The following is a 27486-nucleotide window of genomic DNA, read 5'->3' as shown; positions in this document are numbered from 1 at the left end:
ATTGAGTACAACAATTTTAGATCATGAACTCTCTCCTCCATCCCCACCCCCTTTCCATTTTTTCCCCCTCCTTTTTGTTTTTTCCAATAATTTATATAGATTTTTCTTTTCCCACCTATTTCCATTATTTTTAAATGTATTTCCATCCATTGTTTTATCTCTACCTTTTAGCCTTTTTAGATTCCTTCACCCCACCCCACCCCCACTAGAGCTATCTGTACCTTGCTTGTCCTGCTTTCTATCCTTAATTAGCACATTCCTTTAGATATCACCACCTTCAACACCTCTTTGTCCTTTTGTCTGTGACATCTTTTGGTTATCTCCACCTATCACTGGCCCTCTACCTAGCTCTTCTTGTCCCAACCCCCTCCCCCTTAAACCAGCTTATATTTCACCCCCTTTCTATCTTTACTTAGTTCTGTTGAAGGGTCATGAGGACTCGAAACGTCAACTTGCTCCTCTCCACCGATGCTGCCAGACCTGCTGAGTTTTTCCAGGTATTTTTGTTTTTGTATTCCATCTTCCAGCATCCACAGTTCTTTGCTTTTATATCTGAAAGATGGAATACTTTCCATTTCAGGCACCCACCATCAAGGATCATTCACAGATTAGGCAAGGCAGTTAGATACACAGTACAGCTCAATCCTTTGCTTCAACTTCAAAGGAGCATATCCAACTTCTTCAGTATAAAAACTATCCTTTGATCTCTAAGGTTAGCAAGTGGTGCCAAATTCAGAAGTTTTGTGCTTATAGGCCTATGTGCACCAGGAACTGGGTAAAGACTACTCAAACTCATTTCAGATAAGGTTGTTTACAGCCAGCAAGCAGGGACTTCCAATCACATCAGTCCGGGTTAGGTATGAAACCAAGTCCCAGAAGTTGAAAGGCCAATGTCTAACCCACTACCTATTTTCCAAAATAGATATTTTTGAGAACACAAATGAAATCCTCTGGAAGAATGGGTGAGTATGAATCAGAGGGCTAAGGATGGAGGTCCGTGTAGCTGAGTATGACTGTCACATGAAGGCACAACTCCAGCCAACGCTGTTCCATAAGCCATAGTTTAGCCAACTTCATAAATCTATTCAGCCTACTGCTTAAAACATGATGCTTTGAAATTTAAAACAGTGGGCTTTAAAACAGTTTTATCAATGAAGAAAGTGGATACTCGTGTACGATTAATCATTGTTCTGAATTTCTTCACTTTCTTCTGAGTATGTAGACCTTGTGCAAACTTTGGAACCATGCACAGTTATAATAGTCCAGTCAAAGGCTTTCCACCAATTTCAGTCAAACTGCAAGAAAAATTAACATCCAACAGGAAAAAGACGTGGCATCATTTTCAATTAAATATTCCTGGGTCAACATAGGGATATGCAAGAAAGTCTCCCATTTTATTGCCATCAGCATCGTAGTGAAGCATCCTGAAACAAATGTCACAGAAAAAGCCCGGGTCCTCAGGGGCTAAACTATCATTGTTGGTCACCCATCTGGAACAAAGAAAATGGTGATGTAATTTTTAAAAATTATACTTGGATGGCAATAACCATTTTCAATATCCCACCCAACCAGGATGAAGCATGTTATTATCATCTTTATTATGCCTATTCGATGGTGGATTTTATACACATTTTTGTGGTGACAATGTTTTCCCCCATCCGATTCTCTTTGATCAAACCTTGCTGCTAGACAGTGTCGTTCCCATACTGGTCAGATTGCCAACTTACTAAACTACAAAGGGGCTATATTTGATATCAGGGTGAAATGAAAACAACACCAATGGAAGTTAAACTCCCCTTTCACTGTTATAAGTACATCAAGTGATGTAGCATCATAACTGCATTTCCAGCTGTGTATCTGATTTATATGGTGTTCAAAGATTTATGCACCGTTGATAGTTCAATTTATAAAACTGTTTTAGAAACTTCTGCTTTTATGTCACAGCTATCTGTAGGTTTACACACTGCAAGCAACAAGCTCTTGGATAATAGTACTTCTACAGAATAAGTACAAGTTAACTTGTAGGTTAATATGAGTTATAAAGAGCAAGACAGAAATATTAACAGGGCATTACAAACAAAAGCTGTTAACATTACTTCAACCCCGCTAATGATCTGTAACAAAACCAAGTCTTAGTTATTTATTATGTGCAAGCTTTATCATTTAAATGAACGGAAATGACGACATTGTCCTGACAGTGTAAATAAAATTCAACCAGACAGTGGTCATCTTCAACCAGATCTTGAAACTCAAACTGAAGTGCACTGTGCCATGCAATTCATACTACTGGTTTACATTTGTAAAAAGTTTAAAGGCATTTGATTGTATACCAAGAATATTATGGCATCCAATACGTCAAACCAAGTTACAGACATGTTTCATAAGGAGAAAAGGACTATTACTGACTTATGAAAACGCTAGATGTCATCATGAATAACATCCTGTCCAACCTACAGACATCCCAACACAAAGCTAAAATCAGAGTGAACACATCTGTGATAAGATTATTGATACTTGGTGATTTCAGTTGTGGCACATTTAATTTCTAAATCTTTGATTTTTTAAATTTATTTTGCAGATGTGCAAAATCTGAAATATTTTAGGATTCTCCTGCTGGCCGGTCACAGTTGGATTTTGAAGAGAAACAGGCACATCAGATCTTTTATTGAAAGAAGTACTCTGCCCACCACCTCTACAGATTCCACTTCGGTGACAAGCAATCCATGCTCAATTTTGGTGGAACCTTGTGTGTGGTGTTTTTAAAAAAAGTTTGCAAGCAACTTGGGCAATATACTGGCTGTGTTGCTTAATGATCTGTTGTCGTTGGCTGTCCTTTGATTTGAAGATGACATCTACCCAGGGTCATGAGTTTCTGCCATGGATCTTCATGTCATTGAACAGGCCAATTGTCAACCGCATATCTTTGGACACATGGGCAGGACATTCCATGAGGTAGTAGGATCTGGAGTGCAGAGTTTGCTTCCTATGCTTTCCTTCTCTGCCGCAGCTCAGCCTCATCATTAAGACATTGTGACTCAAAGTATGAAACACCTTAATGGACAAGTTGTCATTCTGAAGGATTGGTAGCAAGCTCCTGCCAGTCATTAATGTCAATGCTGCTGTGCTTCAGAGTGCCTTTGAAGTGCATTCTTTGTCCCCACTAGAACACTGGCCATTTGAGAGTCGAGAAAATAGGACCTAATGAGGGAATTGGTTTTTGGCCATCTGGACACAGCGCCCAGTCCACTGAAGTCAATTTTGCAAGAGTTTTGTATGAATGCTTGTGGAACTGGCTTCAAGAAAGACACTAGCGTTTGTTTGACACTCCTCCCATTAAATCAGGACTATATGGCTGAGGCATTATTGATGGAATTTCTCTAGCGTGCTTATGTGTTGCTGATACACAGTCCAGGTCTCACTGCAGTACAGGATTGTGGTGATGACAATTGCTCTGTATACCAGGACTTTTGTTGACTTGCGGAGGCCTTTGTTGTCAAATACTTCGTCATTATTTGTAGAAGGCCGAGTTGGCATGGCTGATCTGGTGTTGGATTTCGTCAACAGCAGCCTTTTGATAGAGGCGGCTGCCAAGGTATGGGAAGTGCTCAACATGTTCCAGAATTTCTTCTTCAACATATGCAGAGGGTAGAATATTTGGCTGACCAGGTGTGGGTCAATCTTTGAGGTTTGTTTTGGCAACATGCAAAGACAGGTTGAGTTTCCTGTATGCAGAACTGAAGAGATTGAGAATGGCTTGCAAATCCAGTGCAGAACGGGCAACATCAGCAAACTGTAGATCATGTATGTCGATGGTGGTCAGCTTAGTTTTGGCACGGAGGTGATTGGGGTTAAAGAGTTTTCCAACTAGACAGTATTTAATACTGACAACAGACAGCAGTTGATCTTTGATGAGGTGAAAAGTCTGTCAGGTAGATTGTAAATAGTATGAGTTCTTGGCATTGTTCGCTACATTTTACTTGGATTTGTCTGGCAACAAAGGCCATGTTGGAGGTTCCTCTGAAAGGTCTGAAGCCACACCGTGAATCAGCAATGCGGTGGCCCAACAAACACATGCAGAAAAAGCTCAACTACTTCCAATGTAGGCGTATGCCGCAGCTTGTTAATGTCAGATGGTTTAATAAGCTGACAAATGAAAGCGTGCTGCAGAGATCATAGGTGCCACAATCTGAAGAGAAGATGGAGCTATGCAGAATGCCTGAGACAAGGATCCCTACGACCATTCGGCCCATTGAATCTGCTCCACCATTCAATGAGATCATGGCTGATCTGATAATCCTCCACTCCACTTTCCCGCCTTTTCCCCATAACCCTTGATTCCCCTTACTGATTAAAAATCTGTCTATAAGACCATAAGACGTAGGAGCAGATGTAGGCCATTTGGCCAATCGTGTCTGGTCCGCCGTTCAATAAGATTATGACTGATCTGATGGTAACCTCAACTCCACATTCCCACCTAGCCCTGATAACCTTTCACTCCCTTGCTCATCAAGAATTTATCTAATTCTGCCTTGAAATACTCAAATACTCTGCTTCCACTGCCTTTTGAGGAAGAGACTTCCAAAGACTGCTGAGAGAAAAAATTCCTCCCCATCTTGGTTTTAAATAGGCAACCCTTTATTTTTAAACAGTGACCCCTAGTTCTAGATTCTCCTACAAGAGGAAACCATCCTCTCCACATCCACCCTGTCAAGAACCCTCAAGATCTTTCATGTTTCAATCAGGTCGCCTGTTACTCATCTAAATTCAAGTGGATACAAGCTTAGCCTGTCCAGCCTTTCCTCATAAGACAACCCACCCATTCCAGGTATTAGTCTAGTAAACCTTCTCTGAACTACTTTCAATGCATTTACATTCTTCCTTAAATAAGGAGACCAGTACTGTATATAGTACTCCAGATGTGGTCTCACCAATGCCCTGTATAACTGAAGCATAACCTCTCTACTTTTGTATTCATTTCTCCTTGCAATAAACGATAGCATTCCATTAGCTTTCCTAACTTGCTGTACCTGCATACTAATCTTTTGCGATTCATGCACTAGATCACTCAGATCCCTTTGAATCTCAGAGCTCTACAATCTCTCACCATTTAGATAATGTGCTTTTTATTCTTCCTGCCAAAATGGACAATTTCACATTTGCCATTTATCTGCCAAATTTTTGCCTACTCAATATATCTATACCACTTTGAAGCCTCATGTCCTCTTCACAACTCACTTTCCTACCTACCTTTGTATCATCAGCAAATTTAGCAACAATATCTTCAGTTCCTTCATCCAAGTCAATTGTATAAATTGTAAAAAGTTGAGACACCAGCACTAATTCCTGTGGCACACCCCCACTCATAACATCTTGTCAACCAGAAAATGACCCATTTATGCCTATACTGTTTCCTGTTAGCTAGCCAATCTTCTATCCATGCCAATATGTTACCTCCCACAGCAGGAGCTTTTATTTTCTGCAATAATCTTTCATGTGGCACCTTATCAAATGCCTTCTGGAAATCTAAGTACAGTACATCCACCTTTATCCATAGCCTGTTACTTCTTCAAAGAAGTTCAATAAATTTGTTAAACATGATTCCCCTCGCACAAAACTATGTTGACTCTGCCTGATTACCTTGAATCTACCTAAGTGCCCTGTCTTTAATAAGAGCTTCTACCATTTTCCTCATGACAGATGTTAAGCTATGGAAGCTAAGGCATGAACTCAAAGCCATAAGAGAAGAAAGCTAGGAGCCAGGAGAAATTCTACAGAACACAACGACCAATGCAGCTGCAGTGCACCTTCATTTATAGGAGCTGGATATAAAAGCCTAAGATCTAAAAAGATAACATTGACTGGTTACTGCTATATGTATCTTGGTGGCACCAGGAAGAACGATAATGAGTAAGGAATGATGCCCCATGCCGCAATGGTATTCTTACCATTAATTAAATTATATCCTAGCTTTCAGATTATCTCTTGGAGATAGTTATCTATTTCCATTGTTAACATTCCAGAGTGCGTTGTCAAAGTGAATGAAGAAGAAAACTGCAACAATAAAACTTCTGGCAACTGTGAGCTGAAATTATCTTTGGTGGAGTCAAATTAGTTCTAAAATGACAAACCAGTTAATAGCATATTTGAACTGCTATTCAATAGTGTTTCAGTAATCTGAGGCAGGCAGGTCTACATTACTGCAGGAGATCTTTGCTGTTTGACCAGATAGGGAATACCAGGTGTATTAATGGGACCAGCCACTGACACCAGAGTCCTTAGCGAGTGGGCTGATCATAGGTGCACAGGCAGAATTTGGTAAGATGCATGGTTTTTAATGCATATACACTTTACCTTAGCACACACACTCAAGTACCAACTCTTGCTAGTTTTTCCAAGTTCTCCAGGCATAATTGGAGTGCAGCCTCAAGGGGGCAGTGTGTATACTGCATTGTGGGCCACCAAGTTCTATTCATGTAACTCACTCAGCAGCACTGTTCAATGATTCTGAAACATAGCGAGGAGTATCTGCATACGTCAGACCCACAACTTGCCAAAGGAAAACAAGTTAATTCGTAAAACAGACATTATTGCGCCTACCTGAAACACGTCTGTGAAAAGTAATACGAAACATGGAGTGTCCTTAACACATTATAATGCAGCGCACTACCTACCGGACTATAAATAATCTACAAACAGAACACTTCCGAGTCCACATCCAGGGTTTTTTGATCACACATGGGTACAAAGTTTTATCCAGGCAATCATCACGATGGACAATTCTGTGATAGCAAGCAAAATAAGTGTTAGTGTTTACATCAGTTCTGAACTTCTTCAGATAATCATAAAGCATACTATGATCCAGGGCAAGTACAAAGTACTTTGGTTTACAGTTACATTCTGCATTGAGTGATTAAGGATATTTACACTTTCGATGAAAAAAAAACTTACAAAATCCTTATATTTAGCATTATGAGTTTTACAGCATTTTAGCGCTGTAGTATACTACGTCACAGAGTATCAGACTTCCAGCTCATTGAGGTTTTCTCACTTTAGCTGTAAGAAGGTTCCAAGTTCAAGAATGGCACAAGTTGAGGGAGAACAAACAAAAGGAAAGTTACATTCCCAATTCTCACTTCCTACTCCCCATTAGCTGACAGAGCTGTGACAGACAGCTTTCCTGGCAAGATTACAAATTGCAGCGCCGAAACACTTGAAAGATGGGGGGGGAAAAGCAAAAAATTTAACACAAAAATGTCATTTTGATTGCTGCAACAATATATTTTAGAAGGGACAGGCTTTTTTGTAAAAAAACTGGTCTCCCTTGCTTAGGGGAAAATATCAAATGGGTCAGCAGAGCTGCTTTGCTCTCTATATAGTTTTTCAAACACTAGCTCCAGGATTTCTACACTAAGCTTCCAATACGAAGGCTGGGAGATCAAGCCCAAGGATTGTCTATCACTCAGATGACAAGTTATTTGCATAAGTATTATAAGAACATATATATATGTGTGTGTGTGATATATATATTTTATATATGTCAGACATAATTGGATTAAAGATAGCTGGTCGGAAGGCTTTGCTGTAACAAAAGATAAAGCTAGGTTTGAAATGTTAAGTAGGTAAACATGGAAGAAGTTTAGAATGTAAGGTGTAAAAGGATATTTGCATTTTTTAATAAACCAGGTTAGATTGTTTTCAAAGGATGGGTAAAATACATCACCTCGCCAGGTGAAGTTCAGGAACGGTGTGTTTATTTTTCCCAAAGATTACTGGTAAAATTGGTACTATGATAAGTTTTTATTATCCGAAAGGTAAAGTCCAAAGACATAATGAACAATGGGAATTTGCATTCAAAGGGGAAAATATGGATAAAGGAGCAAAGGCTGTGTGTAAAGGCAGGCATTCGAAGATCTAACAAGTGTGAAAAGCCTTCAGCATCTCTGCCTCAAGCTGCTGTCTACAAAGTACTAAAGGTAAGAAAACTCACTTTGGATTTTGATTGTTCAGGGTATCATGTTTCTTTGCCGGGGTCTTTTAAAATCTGTGTCTCTTTCTTTTGCTTTAACAAAAGTGTAACTGGGAGTTAGATTAATTAGGGGATGTAGAAGTTCTCATAGTAGTAATTTGTAGATCTATGTATGTATTTAAAATCATTTCTTCTATTAATAAAGGTTTAATTTAGTTTTGTAAGAAACCTATAAGCCTCGGTAGTCTTACTACTATTGAATTCAAGGCATGCAGCTCGAAACTTATACAAATTACAAAACAACTGTTTCAAGTTTTTATCTGGGATTTGAACAACTCAGCATTTACCATCGGCTGTGCCATAACAGGAAGCTAATGCCTCCCATATCCCAGTCTTGGACTAGGGCATATAAACTAGGCAAACACTCAAATGCAGTATGGAGAACTATACGGTCAGAGCAGCTGACCTGCAAATGAGACATTTTACCTTGGCTTTGTCCGTTCCTGTGAACATTATAGATACAATAGCAAGGAGAAGAAAGGTAGGGGCCTTTCCGACTGTCTGGCCAACATAATGTCCTCAGCTAACACTACCAAAGGGCCCAGAAACTCAGTGAAAGCTAACATTTCAGAACTCATAAGCAAGAAAAAGACATTTTCTACCACTGGGATTCTGGGACAGTGAAGCCAAAAATGGATCCCCACTGCCATTGGTTCTGCAGAGATCATTTCATTCATATTTATGAGTATCAACAACAGCATGAGATCTATGAATCTGGAGTCTAAGGCTTCGTTACAGCGAAAGTGCTTTAAACTGAGATATGCTACAAGGTATACAAGTGTGCATGTTTTTAGTGTAAAATAAATATTCTAAATAATATTTAGAATGAAAATGCAACAATTCCATTAATAAAATAAATTCAATAATTTGTGATATTGAAACAGCATTATTATGAGATTCCTAAACCAAGTGAGAGAAAATACATTTGAATTGCAGATAAACAGATGACTGTTGAACATTGCAGCCACACAGCTAGAGATTTTCTGATGTGCTTTCTCAACACTGTCTTGAAATCTGTCTTCTGCTTACTTGTACATGAACTCAACATTAAATTGAGAGTCAGCTGAAACAGATCTGCACTTGGATTAAATAAATTGAGGGGTGGATAAAAATGCACTGACCAAATGCATTGTGATGTTTGTGTTGCTTTAAATGTGGCACAGCTCTCAAAAACTCAACTCAGAACCAACATTTTTAAAACATTTTCTAGTTGGTAAATCCTGGACCTCAGATTTGTAGCTCAGCAGCACTAAAACACTTGCGCATTATTTCACTAGATTTGTCTGTTCTCTTCTTTATATTATATAAGAAAGCAATTTAAACCACAGTTATTAGTTCACTCCCCAAATCTAATTAAACTCCACCTGACATCTGAAAAATATCAGCATTACTAACCCAGAAAGTCTGCATCTAGCATCAGTGACAAGTCAGTCTTGAAACAAAACCATCTTCACCTTGGTTTCCAGCAAAGTCTCCAGGGTTTATTCAACACTTCTGCTTGCTGCAGGTTTCTCAATGCTGTTGCTTACTTACCACAGTGTTACTCATCCCCCGTAAAAAAAATATTGGGCCCATGCCAGGCCCAGACCTCTACCCAGTTAATGCAGGGTATGCATCCATGAATATTTTACTCAAAGGCAAAATGGTATTTCCTACTTCTCATGTGCATTGCAGGAGACTGCTGCAACTGCTTAGAGACACACAGGCCCACAGTTTCTGAAGTACAAACAGCTGGAGAGACACCAAATGAAATAAACCATAGCTATGATAAATTTTTGAGGCAGAAAAGTGTCTCATTAATGATGTTTTGGTCGTATATAGATAAACTCTATTCTGCTAGTTTGGTTAATGGTGATATTATACTGGCATATCAGCAAATGTAAAATCCAACACGAACCAGTGCAATTGGGTGTTTTAGAACAGAATTTTTAAAAAATGTTTTGCTTTATAAAACATTCCTCGATCTGTTTAAGAGTAGTAACTTGGTGTAATTTGTTTAATACAGCTGAAAATGGGTGTGTCACAAAAAAATAAGCATTTTAATCAGTGTCTAGCCCACCATCTGTGAGTAGCCTGATTTTAAATAACTGAAAATGACTAAATAAAATACTATACAGAACAATTTAGTTGTAAGGACATAAGAAATAGGAGGAGTAGGCTATTCGGCCCATCGATTCTGCTCTGCCATTCAATAAGATCATTGTTGATCCGATTGTGGCCTTAACTCCGCCTTCCTGCCTGCCACTCAAACTTTGACTCCCTTGTCAATCAAAAATCTAACTTAGCCTTGAATATATTCAATGACCCAGCTTCCAATTGTTCTCTGAAGAAGAGAATTCTAAACACAAGTGACCTTCAAGTGAAGAAATTCCTCCTCATCACCATCTTAATTGGGAGCCCCCTTATTTTTAAACTGTGTCCGAGTTCTGGATTCCTCCACGAAGGGAAAATCCTCTCAGCATCTACCCTATCAAGCCCCCTCAAAATCTTATATATTTCCGTAAGATCACCTGGTCAGTTTCAGTAAAATGAAAACTTATATTGAAAACCTTTTAAAAATGTACCCTTTACTGTCCTTGTGCTTAAAAAAGGGTCAATTTTAAGAGTCTCTTCAGAGTTCCACAAACGGGCGCAACCCCTACTGGGGGCACGGCTAGTTTTGTGGGCAGGGCTGGTTTCTACAGCTGTTTTTAAAAAAAAATTAGTATGAAAACACAATTTGCACAAACCAAAATTTGCATTTGAAATTTCACGATCTTTTGCGTAGGTCTGACTGATTCTGGATGAACTGCACTAAAAAAAGTGCAACCTATCAGAAACTTGTGCCCATCATGCTGAAACATTAAAGAACCACACTTAAAAACAGAAGGGTAACATCTGCCTTGTGAGCTGTAAATTTTCCCCCACTGGATTGATTGGTCATTGAATTTGTTTGGAATCTTGTTATCTGAAAATAGTTACTGCGTGTGTCTACATAACAGTGAATGACTGCACTTCACCATAATTCATTGCCTCTGAAGTGTTTCCAAGGCATTTTTCAAAGCACAATATAATCCTTTCTTCCTAACTGCTAGGTCAACCATTGAGTGATACGAATGGTATTCATGGAGATATACAGTCCAAATTGTCAACCTTTCAGGCTAAACAGGATGCATAGTTCAAGTGGTAGAAAGGAGGTAAGGACAAATAGAAAGGCAAAATAGTTTAAAATCACAGATCAATGGTCTCTTTCTGAAGAACTGTGTGCTAAAGCCAATTATTTTATCAAGTTTTGTGAAAGACTAAAACAAAAATGTTAAAATCCTCACCAAAAAGTCTTCCATGTGCTATCCGGAAGGTTCGGAGAATTTATCCAGTGAGCAACTGAACATACTGACCAGGAATATCCCAGATTGAATTCTCAGTGTGCATTGAGCTAATCTGATCTGTTTCAATGCGTCTAAATTAAAATTAAATTAACATCTATCCAATTACTCCTGCTGGAATGGAAGTTAATGAGTGGGGATATTGAGTGAGGACAGGATCAAGCCGCCCGACCCTCTGTAGATGAATACCCCAATGATACAGTATTAATGTTCAAGTATGAGAATAATGAATACTTACGGTGCTGGGGGAGACAGTACCTTTAGAATCATATCTATCAATTTCAGGTTGGAAGACAATAGGTGAGGGAGAAGGAAGAAATTTAAAAAAGACTTCTCTAAACACAAGCATCTCCTTTTTTCAAATCCAGTATGGGATTGAATTATTTCTGAAGTTCAATGTTCAAGGGTAGAGAAGGGGAAATTCTCAAAAGTAACATTTGGCTTTGCAATTATTTCATTTCTCTCTACATGTTAACAAAACTAGAGAAATGTTAGTCATCACCAGACACAAAATCAGTAACATTCAATTGACAAAAAATTAGTTGCTGCAGTAATCACCACTAACCAAGCTAGCAGAATAGAGTTTATCTATATACGACCAAAACACCATTAACGAGACATTTTTCTACCTCAAAAATTTATCATAGCTGTGGTTTATTTCATTCGGTGTCTTTCTGGCTGTTTGTACAAGCCAAGGGTGTTTAATCACCCTGAGGTTTTAAGATAGCAACTTATTTCTTTAAACATAGTAATCAAACGCAATTTGGAACCAGTTCATAACTGTTGAAACATGTTCCGACCAGCAACCTGCATTCAAACTGAGGCAACAAAAAATTACAAATACTAACAGTTGAGAGGGAAAACACCTGGCTAAATGGCACCATTCATTTTATGTCTTATTTCCAAAAAATTGATGCAAAAGGCTTAAATATTGTGATGCCATCCAAAGATTATCTGAATAATAGATAAAAGGAAAAGAACCTTGGTGGGGCAGGGGTTAGGAGCTTTAGCTAGTCAATGACTGCTCATGTGGGCATCCAGGTTAATTCTGTAACTCATTTCATGAAATTTTATTGATCCTTAATTTCTTACTGCAGAACAATAATGTAAAGACAGCACAAATAACCTCAGTGCTCTGAAGTTACTAGTATTTTCTCAGAACATTTCTGCGCCCAAAATTAATGAATTTACCTGACATCTGTGATGATGATGAGATGTTCACAGTCACCCTGGTGACAATATAAGTATGGATAGCCAATCTTAATGCACATATCATTGAATGTGTAGTCCTCCATTTTAGCTGTACTAAATTTCCCACAACCTCTGTCATGGGACTCCGCCCATTCAATAATGGTCCTATAAAGAGAGCAAGTAGAAATAATCTTGTAGAGCAAAACAGATTGTGAAAGTATAAGGATACAAGTGAAGCTGACAATGTAAATGGAGGAAGCTGTATTTAGGTAATTAAGTTATACTAATTTATAGATTATTGATTACCCATTAAGCTTGTTAGAATGACAAGCATTCATCAACACAGGTCCAGTGAATCACCAGAGGAGGATATGAAATTGGATAGTGGCACTGAACTGGTATCATGGTCAACTTTGCCCTTAACCAACTCCAATAAAAAAAAGGAAGTTGGCATTCATGGCACAGCTGGGAATTTCCTTTGCATAAATGCTAAACACGAGTTAGCTTGGATACTGGAAATTCTTTCCCCTGGGATCAGTACAATAGAAAGATGGATTTGATTGCTCATGAGTTACAACTCACTTGAACTACAATATCATGGTTGCTGTATCAAGTAATGGCCATTGCTACTCTTCATTTTGTATTCCGCCCCCTTCCATAGCTGGAGTCTCTTTTGAATAAGATTTGAATTAAGAAGCTTCCTTAGCCAAAAGAAATCTCAAACTTGTTGGAAATTATTTGATTTGATTGCATATTCACACAGCTGAACAATATCTACCACACTTCTACAGCTCAACCACCTTCACCGCTGCCTCTGATGCCCCAAATCCCATGAAAAGCATTACTCCCTTTCTCACCCTGGCCCCTTCACAGGTACATCCCTCATTTCTGCTCCCTTAAGTGCAAGGGACGTAAGCTTTAATGGATACGGTAAACAACTGGTTTAGCTTTTCACCGCCAGACCTGACTGGACCATAAAGTACCTTCAGATCCTGTTCCCCTTTGTCGAAACTGCTCACTATTACAGGATCACCCTGAAATACAAAGGCAGCCCCTGGTTTCTTTTCTCTGCTGCAAACCATCTTCTAAAACTCCTCTCTCTCTCTCTTGTCTTCACCCTCATCAACAGCGGTGAGGAGCTCATGGACTTTCTGGTCACTAAGATTGAGACCAACTGATCAGATGCCTCTGTAACTTACCTCACTTCCTCTAGCCCACCAGGCCAAACTTCCTCAAAGATTTCCCTCTCCCTAGCCTTGAGCTCACATCTTTCTCCAGCTTCTCCTATCCCACGAAATATCCACACCATCACAACACCACTTTATGTTCAGCTCCGTAAAGTCACTTGAGTCCATCTCTGTCTCAGCTCATCTATTGCTGAAACCCGTTGCCTCAAGACTTGACTATTCCAGTGCGTTCTTGGCTGGTGTCTCACCTTCTACACTCTGCAAACTTGAGGTCATCCAAAAATCTGCTGCCCAAGAACCATACCATCATCACCCCCTCCGCTCACTGACCTACATTGGTTCTTGTTTATGCAAGGGCCTCAAAATCCCACCATGGCTTCACCCCTCCATATCTCTGCAATCTCCTCCAGTCTGACAACTCTGGGATTTTTGCAATCCAATTCTGGTCTTTGAACACCCACGATTTTAATTATTCCACCCTTGGTGATTGTACCTTCAGCTGCCAAGGCCCCAAGCTCAGGGCTTCGTTCCCTAAACTTCCACCTCTTGACTTCTCCCTTCTCCTTTCAGACACTCCTTAATTATTACCTTTTGGACCAAGCTTTTAGTCATCTGCCCTAAAATCTCCAGATGTGGTTAGGTGTCAAATTTAGTTCGATATATCTCCTGTGGAGTGCCTTGGGATGTCTTACTATTTTAAAGGCTCTATTTAAATTCAAGTTCTTGTTGTAGTAGAGGCAAGTAGTTACATATGTCATGCGTTTGATACCCTCAGCTATCAGGTCAGGAAAGGAAATTACCATAAGACATAGGAGCAGAAATTAGGCCAATCAGCCCATCGAGTCTGCTCCACCATTCAATCATGGCTGATAAGTTTCTTAACCCCATTCCCCCGCCTTCTCTCCGTAACTTTTGATCCCCTTACCAATCAAGAACCTATCTATCTCGGCCTTAAATACACTCAATGACCTGGCCTCCACAGCCTTCTGTGGCAATGAATTCCATAGATTCACCACTCTCTGGCTAAAGAAGTTTCTTCTCATCTTTGTTCTAAAAGGTCTTCCCTTTACTCTGAGGCTGTGCCCTTGGGTCCTAGTCTCTCCTACTAATGGAAACATCTTCCCCACGTCCACTCTATCCAGGCCTTTCAGTATTCTGTAAGTTTCAATCAGATTCCCCCTCATCCTTCTAAACTCCATCGAGTATAGGCCCAGAGTCCTCAAACGTTCCTCATATGTTAAGCCTTTCATTCCTGGGACCGTTCTCGTGAACCTCCTCTGGACCCTCTCCAGGGCCAGCACATCCTTCCTGAGATACAGGGCCCAAAATTGCTCACAATATTCCAAATGTGGTCTGACCAGAGGCTTATAAAGCATCAGCAGCACATCCCTGCTTTTATATTCTAGTCCTCTCAAAATAAATGCCAACATTGCATTTGCCTTCCTAACTACCGACTCAACCTGCAAGTTAACCTTAAGAGAATCCTGGACTAGGACTCCCAAGTCCCTTTGCACTCCAGATTTCTGAATTCTCTCCCCATTTAGAAAATAGTCTATGCCTCTATTCTTCCTACCAAAGTGCATGACCTCACACTTCCCCACATTGTATTCCATCTGCCACTTCTTTGCCCATTCTCCTAACCTGTCCAAATCCTTTTGCAGCCTCCCCACCTCCTCAATACTACCTGTCCCTCCACCTATCTTTATATCATCTGCAAACTTAGCCAGGATGCCCTCAGTTCCTTCATCTAGATCATTAATGTATAAAGTGAAAAGTTGTGGTCCCAACACTGACCCCTGCGGAACTCCACTAGTCACCGGCCGCCATCCTGAGAAGGACTCCCTTATCCCCACTCTCTGCCTCCTGCCAGACAGCCAATCTTCTATCCATGCTAGTACCTTGCCTCTAACACCATGGGCTCTTATCTTACTGAGCAGCCTCCTGTGCGGCACCTTGTCAAAGGCCTTCTGGAAGTCCAAGTAGATAACATCCATTGGCTCTCCTTTGTCTAACCTACTCGTTACCTCCTCAAAAAATTCTAACAGATTTGTCAGGCATGACCTCCCCTTGATGAAACCATGCTGACTTTGCCCGATTTTACCATGCATTTCCAAGTATTCTGAAATCTCATCCTTAATAATGGACTCTAAAATCTTACCAATGACCGAGGTCAGGCTAATCGGCCTGTAATTTCCCGTCTTTTGCCTCACTCCCTTCTTAAACAGGGGGGTTACATTAGCGATTTTCCAGTCCTCTGGGACCCTCCCTGACTCCAGTGATTCCTGAAAGATCACCACTAACGCCTCCACTATCTCTTCAGCTATCTCCTTCAGAACTCTGGGGTGTAATCCATCTGGTCCAGGTGATTTATCCACCTTCAGACCTTTCAGTTTTCCTAGCACCTTCTCCTTGGTAATGGCCACCATACTCACCTCTGCCCCCCGACTCTCTTGAACTTTGGGGATGTCACTCGTGTCTTCCACTGTGAAGACTGACGCAAAGTACCTATTCAGTTCCTCCGCCATTTCTTTGTTCCCCACTACTACTTCTCCAGCGTCATTTTCCAGCAGCCCAATGTCCACTTTTGCCTCTCTCTTACCCATTATATATCTAAAAAAACTCTTGCAATCTTTTTTTATATTACTGGAAATTACATAAAACTTTGCATTAGAAAATTTTACAAGGACCATTGTACCTGCTCAAATCTCTGCACTCAGAATATCTCAAGTCATTATAGAAGGTTCCTTCAAAGAAGAAAAAGGCTGACTTGTACAAGTCCTATAAAAAAGTAAGATTGCAATTTTTATTCATGAGTACTTAATTCTTAAAATTAAAAAGGCAATTAAATTAGGTGAAACAACAGGCATTAGCAACAAATGGGAAAAATGATTTTAAGAGGATGAGAACGGAACTAGGAAAGTAAACATAAACAATTTAATGACAAATATATAAATAGAACAGCATGAGAGTGAGTTATTCCACCCTGTTGGAATAATGTTGGAATAAACAACATTTAAAAGGGTGAGTTAATAAAATCGAGGAGAAATGTATCCCAATAAAAAGCATGAACAAACTAGTTAGACATTATATATGAATAAAGAAATAAGGGAAAAATGAAACTAAAGGCATAAATTTAGCGCATAGACCACAAAGCAAAGAATAACAAAAGGGAATACAAAAAAGGTTAGGAAAGAAAATTTAAAAAGCAATTACGAAGGCAAAACAATACTATAAAATTTAATTATTTACATATACAAAAAGTAATATTAAGATATTCCACGGACAAAAATAAAATCAACATAGGGATCAGGCCACTAAAGGATGCACACAATAAACTCACAGGTAATGACAGCGAAATGGCAGAAATATTGCAAACTTTGCCTCAGTATTTACTGGGGTGATAAAAATAGTACATATAATATTAGAAGAGATTGACATGAGTGCTTTTACAATACTGGTATACAATAACATGGCAAGGATTATCAAAATTCAAATTCGTTAAAACTATCAGGCAAGAGCTTTAAGTCTTTAACAACCTCATAATAACAGGAAACAGCTAAAAAGATATTTTTCCAATAGCAAGTTCACAGAAACTGCATTGTAACGCACACCCTGCATTATGTAACATTCATCACAGAAATGTTTGAGACATTCAAGACACCATGCAAAAATATGAAATAAACTAAACATTTATCCTATCCCATTATAATCATCTGAATGGAAATACTATCAAAAGGATGACCGGACACTACTTCAAAAATCAAATAAACAGGAACAGTTGGGAAGCCACTTTCACTTCTTATCGATCCTGGTAACGGTCATTACGCATTAGGACACCAGCCACAATAACTGTTGCCGTGGTTTTGATAGATTTGTATCTTGCCAGTCCTTTGTGACACATCCGTATTGTTTTTCAGGGTTACTGACTACACTGATCACATCGTTTTCCTATTAGATTGCTTGTTTCAACTGCTGTCTAATGAATTATCTTAATTGTATTGAAATTCTTTTTTAAATGTAACATATTGGTGTCCATCTTTGATGAAAACTATAGAGTGTAATTGAATCATCACAAAGAGAAACAGAAAGTCCTGGAAAACCTCAGGTCTGGCAGCATCTGTGTGGAGAGTGAAACACAGAGTCAACGTTTTGAGTCCAATATGACTCTCCATCAGAACCGAGTTCCAGTCCAACCAGGATGGAGGAATTGATGGGTATGATTCCAGGGAATGAGCTGGGTCAAGTGGATCAAATGTCAGGGGGGAAATATTATCCAAGAAAATTACAATTTACAAGTACACTTTACAAGTGATGTAAATTCTTAAAGGCCCTTTTCAAACGTTTTTTTTTAAATTACAGATTCTACAGACATTTTATTTTCCTTACTATGCTGCTTCTGGTCCAAAGGTCATCACACTACACTGCACTTTCCAGCATAACTCACCACTGACAGCCCTTGGAAGTGGTCACTGTGCACAAATTCATTAGCACAGACTAGGAATCTAACTTGGGGTCTCTTGTCTCCATACATTATTAGTACAAAAGAGATGTCATTTTCCGTAGGGTCATTTGGAGGGGGGAACTGCTCATTCTTCAAGTACAAATCTGGCCGCAAAATTCAAACTATTCAACTGTAAGAGAGCCCCAAGCAACTCCATCAAAAATAGCAATACACCTGATCCCTCAATATCCACTGACACCTCTGTGGTATGAATTGTTAAGCAATTTAGAATGAGAACCTTAAGCTGATATTCCCTTCCCTGAGCACCGAGGATATATGTAATTCCTCTATTGTTACCATATCATTCCATCTGGCTCAAGTACATATTGCCTTGACCAACTGGTAATTAACGCAGCTATACTTTACTTTCAATTTTACTCCTATACTATCAATGTATCTACCAAATCCAAAACTCTGCTGCCTTTGTCCTTTCTCTCACCAAATTCCCACACGCTTTACTTCACAGACCTACAAAGGCTCCTGCTTAAGCAATGCCTTAATTTTAAAATTCCGTTAAAGTTCCTGTGAAGTGCTTTGGAACCTTTTATTATGTTAAAGATACAATATAAATACAAGTTGTTATATTAACTGTCAAGTATACTGTTTACTAACAGGCTACATTTCTTCAAAGAGTATAACGCTGTTAGTTATGTACTATTGTACTGAGCCCAATATGCTATTGTACTGATACAATGCCCTGCATCACTATTTAAACACAGCTACTGAAATATTAATGAGTCAGTGTGCCTTGTAAACTCTGGAAATTCATCGTAATGGCCACTACAGTGAGAAAAGCTTAATCACTTGCTATGTACACACTCAGCTGGATGCACGTACTGAGTTGCCAGAGCAGCTGGACAACGGTAACTATCCTGTGAACAGCAGCAAAAGATCATTCAACACTGAGCTCCAGCTGATCCAAGAAACACACTTGCCTTTGCCACTGAGACATAATCAAAATTGTTATTCCCTCTACCAAAATTTTGGACAGTGTTGTTAGAGACGTAAGAAATACTCTCAAAGGTGCCAAGAAATCTTTGAGAAATAACTGCAACAGAACTTGCAAGGCAACTTTGTTTGAAATGTGACCATATTTGACAGATGGAGATACGCAAGTTAAAGATTTTTGTTTTTGCTTTCAGACAGCACTGTCCCTTCTTCTGCTATTAACACATTCTGCTACTTTGCTTTCAGACAGTGCTGACCTTTATTGCGTTATTAACATCTGCTCGGGACTAAAGCGTCTGTCTTTAATACTAGCATTACCATTCCCTTTGTCTTGTGTTGTAAGACATCTTTGTCATTTAATTTCTCCTACCCTCCAACCTATCCCTGACCTTCTATTTTGTTCCACCTGCCTCTTCCCCTTTTTTCAACATCTCAAACTCATCATATTTCTGCCTCTCTCCAGTCCTGAAGAACAATCATTTTGAATTTATGACCCCAGTTGATGTTACTACTGGACAAGCCAGATCCCAGGTTGGAAGCCGGCTTGATAGATTCTAACTTTTATTTTTTTGTTTAGATACATGGGGAGTGGCTACTGAACAGTCACAGGAGTCAGCTGATGAACTTTTAACAAAAGAATAAAACATTTATTAAACAGGAAAAGCTGAACTATATTACAATACTCTGACACCCACAACTATACCTTTACAGATATATACAGATTTGTGAGGATAACATAAGTTACAAAAGCTATCTTATACTCTAATGTTCCCAGTAAGTACACAGTCCATATAAATCAATAGGCGACCTGTAGTGAGACATACCGCACTCTGAAACCAAGTGACAGATGCCACCCCTATGGATCTCTCATCAACTCCCCCCAGACGCTTGTCACACCGTGAGCCAACTGGTCTCAATGAACTCCGTCTTTCACATGAGGGTGTCCAATCTCCATTCCCGAAGAACTCGCTCTGGAATCTTATCCGAAACAAAGCTTTCTCTCAGACGCCTTCCACAAGAGTCCACTGCCAGGGTTTTGAACTCTCCTTCCGATGTTCTTCTTTCCTGGATTGCCACAAGCATTCAAGCTTCTTTCCACGTACACTCTCTCTCACTGACTCAGCCATGCCAACAGAACACCACTGCTTCATATGCCCATAGTAAAGAGTCACAGGCCTTCAGCTGTTCCCCTGCATCTTCTGGCTTCTCTCACATCTATATCGCTTTACATCTGCATCCTGTAGCTTTCTTCTCTTTAAGCTTGCAGTTTGGAGCCTTCTTCTCTGCTCCTTACATTCACTTCCACAGAATGGAACCTTATCCAGATTCCTGTCCTTGTCCTTTGACTAGGCTGTCCTCTTGGGACCTTTCCTGTTCCCTGGATTTGGGGACTTTCTTCTTTAGTTTCTGGAACTTCCTTCTGCATTTTCCTCTCCTGTCCAGTCTCTCTTAGCAGCTGGCTTCAATTTTAGTTTGGGATTTGCTATCTGTCCCTCTGCTGTCCAGTCTCTCAGGAATCCTGGCTTCAACTGAATTCAAACTGTTTTTGTTCAGTTTTCTGTGTGTGTTTTTTTTAACCTTTTGTTTGTTTTACTCCCTTCAAGAGTCACAAAATCTTCATTAAAACGCAGGCATCTTTTAAAGTGAAATTAAAACTCAACTTCTCCTTTTCTTAACACACAAATACAAAAATACAAATCAAACTTAAACAGTAAAGCTAAAACTCATTCCTAAAACCTACAAATACAATATAACTTACTTAAACTCTCTCTTTCCTAAGAAATTTGAAACATTAACACTGCTTCTCTTTCCACAGATGCTGTCAGACCTGAGATTTTCCAGTATTTTCTGTTTGTGTTAAAGATTTGCCCATCAGCTTTTGTATACAGGGTCTAGATGGATCACAGGGGAACAGAAATGCATACCTTGCTAATATGTTCCGGAGCCAGGTCTGGAGTGTTGCTGAATTCTCCACCAATCTGAAGGTCACTAACACAAGAGATGGCATCCCTCAGCTCAGTTAGTTTCTGACTTCCAAACACAAGAAGTGTATGGTGGGGCTTCTTCTCCCTGTGCTGTCAGCAAATAACTGGAATGCTTCAGTGGCATTACAAAATCTTTGAACTAAAAAACACAATTATTTCACTAAACAAAAACAGCACCAAATAGACTTGTAAATTGTGTAGCTATCAGCAAAATGGAACTGTTTCAACATTAACACAAAAACACCTGGTGAAACTCAATGTGCTTCAGAGCTCGTCTCCATGCCGACTGCAAGTTTATACAGCGAATAACCAAGTTACAGAGATGAGGAATGTTCCAGGTTCAATCCCCAAATAAGCTAACGTCAGCCCCAGTAGCAGGAAAGCATTACAATCAAGCTCAGCATTCGGCATGAGTTAGGGCTCCAATGCTAGAAGAGTTGATTAGGATGTAAAACATAAAAAGGATCAGGTAGTAATGATACATGTCAGGGCCCTAGCTTGCTGATATGAAAAATGTGTCTCACCAGAACATTACAGCATTAGTAGTTAACATGCTAAACTTGACTTAAAAACACTTAATCATTAAAAGGATCTGAAAATGATAAATCATAAAGAGTACTTTCTAAATGGTGGAAAGCTAGATACAGTGAAGGCCGAAATAGAATTAGGGTCCACATACATAGATAATTAAAATGTTGTGGCCATGCGAAACAAAATAATGATGAGCTTAACCAAAAATGTGAGGACTTTGGACAGTAATGGGAGTGTTTGGAGTGGAATAAGGCTCCTAGCATAGTTATTATTCTTTAAAGGGAGTAACTGACGAGCTTAATCTAAAGGGAAATCATGGCAACAGAGTTCATACCCATGATATGCTCCTCCTGCACTATGTGGGAAGCCATGGACACTTGTGTGCAGCAAGTGTGTCCAGCTGCAGCTACTGGCTAACTGTATTTCAGAGCTGGAGCTACAGGTGGATTCACTGTGGAGCATCCGCGATGCTGAGATTGTCGTGGACAGCACATTCAGTGAGGTGGTCACACCACAGGTAAACATTGAACAGGCAGAAAGCGGATGGGTTTCCACCGGGAGGAGTAGAGGAAGGCAGGTAGTACAGGAGTCCCCTGTGACCGTCCCCCTCTCTAACAGATATACTGTTTTGGATACTGCTGGGGGAGACGACTTCTCAGAGGAAAGCAGTAAGAGCCAAGTCCATGGCACCACGGGTGGCTCAGCTACACAAGAGGGGAGGAAGAAAAGTGGCAGGACTATAGTGATAGGGGATTCAATAGTAAGGGGAACAGACAGGCGTTTCTGCAGCTACAAAAGAGACTCCAGGATGGTATGTTGCCTCCCTGGTGCCAGGGTCAAGGATGTCTGAGAGAGGTTACAGGGCATTCTGTAGGGGGAAGGCGAACAGCCAGTGGTCGTGGTACATATTGGTACCAACGACATAGGTAAAAAAAAAACGGGATGAGGTCCTACAAGCTGAATATAGGGAGTTAGGACGCAACTTAAAAAGTAGGACCTCAAAGGTGGCAATCTCAGGATTACGACCAGTGCCACGTGCTAGCAAGAGTAGAAATAACAGGATATATGGGATGAATACATGGCTGAAGAAATGGTGTAGGGGGCGGGGGGATTCAGATTCCTGGGACACTGGGGCTGGTCCTGAGGAAGGTGGGGCCAGTACAAACAGGACGGGTTGCATCCGGGCAGGACCAGGGCCAATGTCCTCAGGGGGGTGTTTGCTAGTGCTGTTGGGGAGGGTTTAAACTAGAATGGCAGGGGGATGGGAACCTGAGCAGCGAGACAGGAGGGGGAAAAAAGGATAGAAATAAAAGACAGATAAGTAAGAAGCAAAAGTGGAAGGCAGTAAAAACAAGGGAAAAAACAAATGGGGTCATGGTGCAAAATAAAGCTAAAATGACTGAAAAGGTTAAAAAGACAAGTCTAAAGGCATTATATCTTAATGCGCAGAGTATTCGCAATAAGGTAGATGAATTAACAGCACATATAGATATAAACGGTTAGGATATAGTTGCAATTAGGGATGGGCAATAAATGCTGGCCTGGCCACTGATGCCCACATTTCTATGAATACATTTTAAAAAAATTATGGAGACAAGGCTGCAGGGTGACGAAGGATGAGAGCTGAACATCCAGAGGTATTCAATATTTAGGGAGGACAGACAAATAAGGAAAGGAGGTGGGGTAACACTGTTAGTAAAGAAGGAAATCAATGTAATAGTGAGGAAGGATATTGGCTCGGAAAATTACGATGTGGAATCTGTTTGGGTGGAGATAAGAAACACCAAGGGGCAGAAAACGTTGGTGGGGGCCATCTATTGTCCCCCAAACAGTAACGGAGATGTCAGGGAAAATGCATTAAACAAGAAATTAGAGACGCATGCGATAAGGGTACAACTGTAATCATGGGTGACTTTAATCTACATATAGATTGGACAAACCAAACTAGCATTAATGCTGTGCAGGAGGATTTCCTGATGTGTGTACGTGATGGTTTTTTTAGATCAATATGTTGAGGCACCAACTAGAGAGCAGGCTATCCTAGACTGGGTATTGTGTAATGAGAATGGATTCATTAACAATCTTGCTGTACGGGGTCCCTTGGGGAAGAGCGACCATAAAATGATAAATTGTCCATTAAGATGGAGAGTGAAGAAGTTGAATCCAAAACTAGGGTCCTGAATCTAAATAAAGGGAACTATGAGGTTATAAGGCACGAGTTGACAATGGTGGACTAGGGAACCTTACTAAAAGGGTTGATAGTGGATAGGCAATGGCTAATATTTAAGGAATGTATACATGAATTACAACAATTATTCTTTCCTGTCTGGTGCAAAAATAAAACAGAAAAGGTGGCTCAAGCATGAATTACAAAAGAAATTATGGATACTATTAGATCCAAAGAGGAGACATATAAAATTGCCAGAAAAAGCAGCAAGCCTGAGGATTGGAAGCAGTTTAGAATTCAGCAAAAGTAGACAAAAAGGTTGATCAAGAAGGGGAAAATGGAGTATGAGAGTAAACTTGCAGGGAACATAAAAGCTGACTGTAAAAGTTTCTATAAATATGTGAAGAGAAAAAGATTAGCAAAGACAAATGTAGGTTCCTTACAATCAGAAACGGGGGAAAATTATAATGGGGAACAAAGAAATGGCAGTAGAATTGAACACATATTTTGGTTCTATCTTCACAAAAGAAGACACAAATAATTTCCCAGAAATGTTAGGGAACCAAAGGTTTAGTGAGAGGGAGGAATTGAAGAAAATCAGTATTGGTAAAAAAACTGGTGGAGAAATTAATGGGGTTAAAGGCTGAAAAATCCCCAGGACCTGATCATCTACATTCTAGAGTGCTAAAGGAAGTAGCTCTGGAAATATTGGATGCATTGGTGGTCATCTTCCTAAATTCCAAGGACTCTGGAGCAGTTCCTACAGATTGGAGGGTAGCAAATGTAACCCCACTATTTAAAAAAGGAAGGAGAGAAAAAACAGAGAATTACAGGCCAGTTAGCCTAACATCAGTAGTGGGGAAAATGCTAGAGTCTATTATAAAAGACGTGGTGACTGAACACTTGGAAAGCATTAATGGGATTCGTCAAAGTCAGCATGGGTTTATGAAAGGGAAATCATGCTTAACTAATCTACTGGAGTTTTTTTGAGGATGTAACTAGCAGAATATATTAGGGAGAACCAGTGGATGTGGTGTATTTGGATTTCAAGAAAGCTTTTCATATGGTCTCACATAAGAGGCTAGTGGGCAAAATTAAAGTACATGGGATCGGGGGTAACATACTGGCATGGATTGAAAATTGGTTGACAGACTGGAAACAGAGTGGGAATAAATAGGTCTTTTTCCAGATGGAAGGCGGTTACTAGTGGTGTACCGTAGGGATCAGTGTTTGAGTTCCAGCTAGTCACGATATGCACAAATGACTTGGATGAAGAAACCAAATGCAACATTTCCAAGTTTGCTGATGACATAAAACTGGGCGGGATTGTGAGGAGGATGCAAGGAGGCTTCAGAGTGATTTAGACAAGTTGTGTGGGCAAACACATGGCAGATGCAGTATAATATTGATAAATATGAAGTTATACGCTTCGGTGTGAAAAACAGAAAGGCAGAGCATTATTTAAATGGTGATATATTGAGAAAGGTGGATGTACAAAGGGATCTGGGTGTCCTTGCACACCAGTCAATGAAAGTAAACAGGCAGGTGCAGCAAGCAATTAGGAAGGCAAATGGAATGTTGGCCTTCATTGCAAGAGGATTTGAGTTCAGAAGTAGGGATGTCTTACTGCAGTTATACAAGGCCTTGCTGAGACCACACCTGGAGTAGTGTGCACAGTTTTGGTCTCCTTACCTAAGAAAGGAAATACTTGCCATAGAGGGAGTACAGCGAAGGTTCACTAGGCTGATACGGGGGATGGCAGGACTGTTGTATGAGGAGAGATTGGTTCGACTGGGCTTGTATTCACTAGAGCTTAGAAGAATGAGAGGAGGTCTGACTGAAACATATAAAATTCTAACAGGGCTAGACAGATTTAGATGCAGGGAGGATGTTTCCCCTGGTTGGGGAGTATAGAACCAGGGGCCACACAGTCTCAGGATACGGGGCAGGCCACTTAGGACTGAGGTGAGGAAAAATTTCTTCATTCAGAGGGTGGTCAACCTGTGGAGGCCAGGTCACTGAGTATATTCAAGAAAGAAATTGATCATTTTTTGGATATTAGGGGCATCAAGGGGTATGGAAAGAAAGCAGGAATATAGCATTGAGATAGAGGATCAGCCATGATCATACTGAATGGCGGAGCAGGCTCGAAGGGCTGAATGGCCTACTCCTGCTCCTAGTTGCTATGAACAAAATGATCATAGTACCATAAGGTTTAGATAATGAAAGAGACAGAGCAAGATGAAGCAGGAAAAAGGGTGGATATGAAAAATGCATGGTCGATAATACAAGAAACAGGCTGAACATAGATGTTCAGAGAGAAAGTGAAAAAGGAAATAAGAGACATGAAGAGAGCATGCGAAAAGAGTGCCAGCTAGCATAAAAGTGAATCCAAAAGTCTTTACAGGCATATAAATAGTAAAAAGCTAATGGGGGGGAGGGATGGGCTGATTGGAAACCAAAAATACCTGCGCATAGAGGCAAAGGCCATGATTGAAGTACTAAATTAGTTTGGGTTCATCTTTACCAAGAGGTGTCAGCTGTGGCTCAGTTCATAGCACCCATGCCTTTGAATCAGAGGGTTGTGGGTTCATGTCCCACTCCCGGAAACCAAGAACTGTGATTGTACTCGAAAGAGTTGCAATCTGTGACTGTTGATAACTCGAACGAGTTTCATCTTTACCAAGGAAGGAGATGTGCCAAAGTTACAGAAAAAAAGAAAGTAGAGATATTGGATTGGCTACAAAGTGAAAAAGATAATGTACTGGAAATGCTGGCTGTACTTAAAAGTTGATAAATCACCAGGATGGGACGGGATGCATCTGAGGATGCTGAGGAAAGCAAGGGTAGAAATTGTGCAGCTATTGGCCATTATCTTCCAATCTTCCCTAGACATGGGAGAGATGCTAGGAGACTGAAGAATTACAAATGACACTTGTTCAAAAAAGGATCTAAGGTTAAACGAGGCAATTACAGGGCAGCCAATTTAACGTCAGTGGCCGGAAAGCTTTACGAAACTATAATTCTGGAAAAAAATAACTTAATACTTGGACAAGGATGGACTAATTATGGAAAGCCAGCATGGATTTGTTAACAGCAAATCATGTTTAATTAACTTGACTAAGTTTTTTTGATGAGGTATCAGAGAGGATCGATGAGGGTAATATGGTTGATGTGTTAATGGATTTCCAAAAGGTGTTTGATAAGGTGCCACATAGTAGGCTTGCCAGCAAACTTGAAGCCCATGGAATAAAAGAGACAGTGGCAATATGGATACAAATTTGACTGAGTGACAGGAAACAGTATTGGTGAACAGTTGCTTTTCGGACTGGTGGAAGCTATATTGCAGTGTTCACCAGGGGTCAGTACTCGGACCATACTTTTCTTGATATATATTAATGACTTAGAATGGGTATACAAGGCACAATTTCAAACTCGGCAGATGACACAAAAATTGGAAGTAGAGTGAACTGGGAGGAGGATAGTGATAGACTTCAAGAGAACATGGTTGGGCTGATGGAATAGGTGGAAACGTGGCAAATGAAATTTAATGCAGAGAAGTAAAAATGGAAGAATGAGGAAAGG

The 27486-nt window shown here is 40.0% G+C and overlaps 1 protein-coding gene across 1 annotated transcript in view; it reads right to left on the bottom strand.

The window, feature by feature from the left end:
- Nucleotides 1–558: 558 nt before the first annotated feature.
- Nucleotides 559–27486, bottom strand: part of snapc3 (small nuclear RNA activating complex, polypeptide 3) — a 51632-nt gene continuing 24704 nt past the window's right edge. The window contains exons 5-9 of the mRNA XM_078570326.1: nt 21144–21293; nt 16465–16547; nt 12583–12747; nt 6672–6779; nt 559–1490 (exon numbers count right to left, since the gene is read on the bottom strand). Coding sequence (XP_078426452.1) covers nt 1343–1490; nt 6672–6779; nt 12583–12747; nt 16465–16547; nt 21144–21293 — 654 coding nt within the window. The 3' untranslated portion in view covers nt 559–1342. The remainder of the gene's footprint in view (nt 1491–6671; nt 6780–12582; nt 12748–16464; nt 16548–21143; nt 21294–27486) is intronic.

This window comes from Cetorhinus maximus, chromosome 2 (genome assembly GCF_964194155.1).
Source record: "Cetorhinus maximus chromosome 2, sCetMax3.hap1.1, whole genome shotgun sequence".
Classification (NCBI taxonomy): Eukaryota; Metazoa; Chordata; class Chondrichthyes; order Lamniformes; family Cetorhinidae; genus Cetorhinus; species Cetorhinus maximus.
Note: the sequence above shows the minus strand (reverse complement) of the source record. Positions and strands in the feature narration are given on the sequence as shown.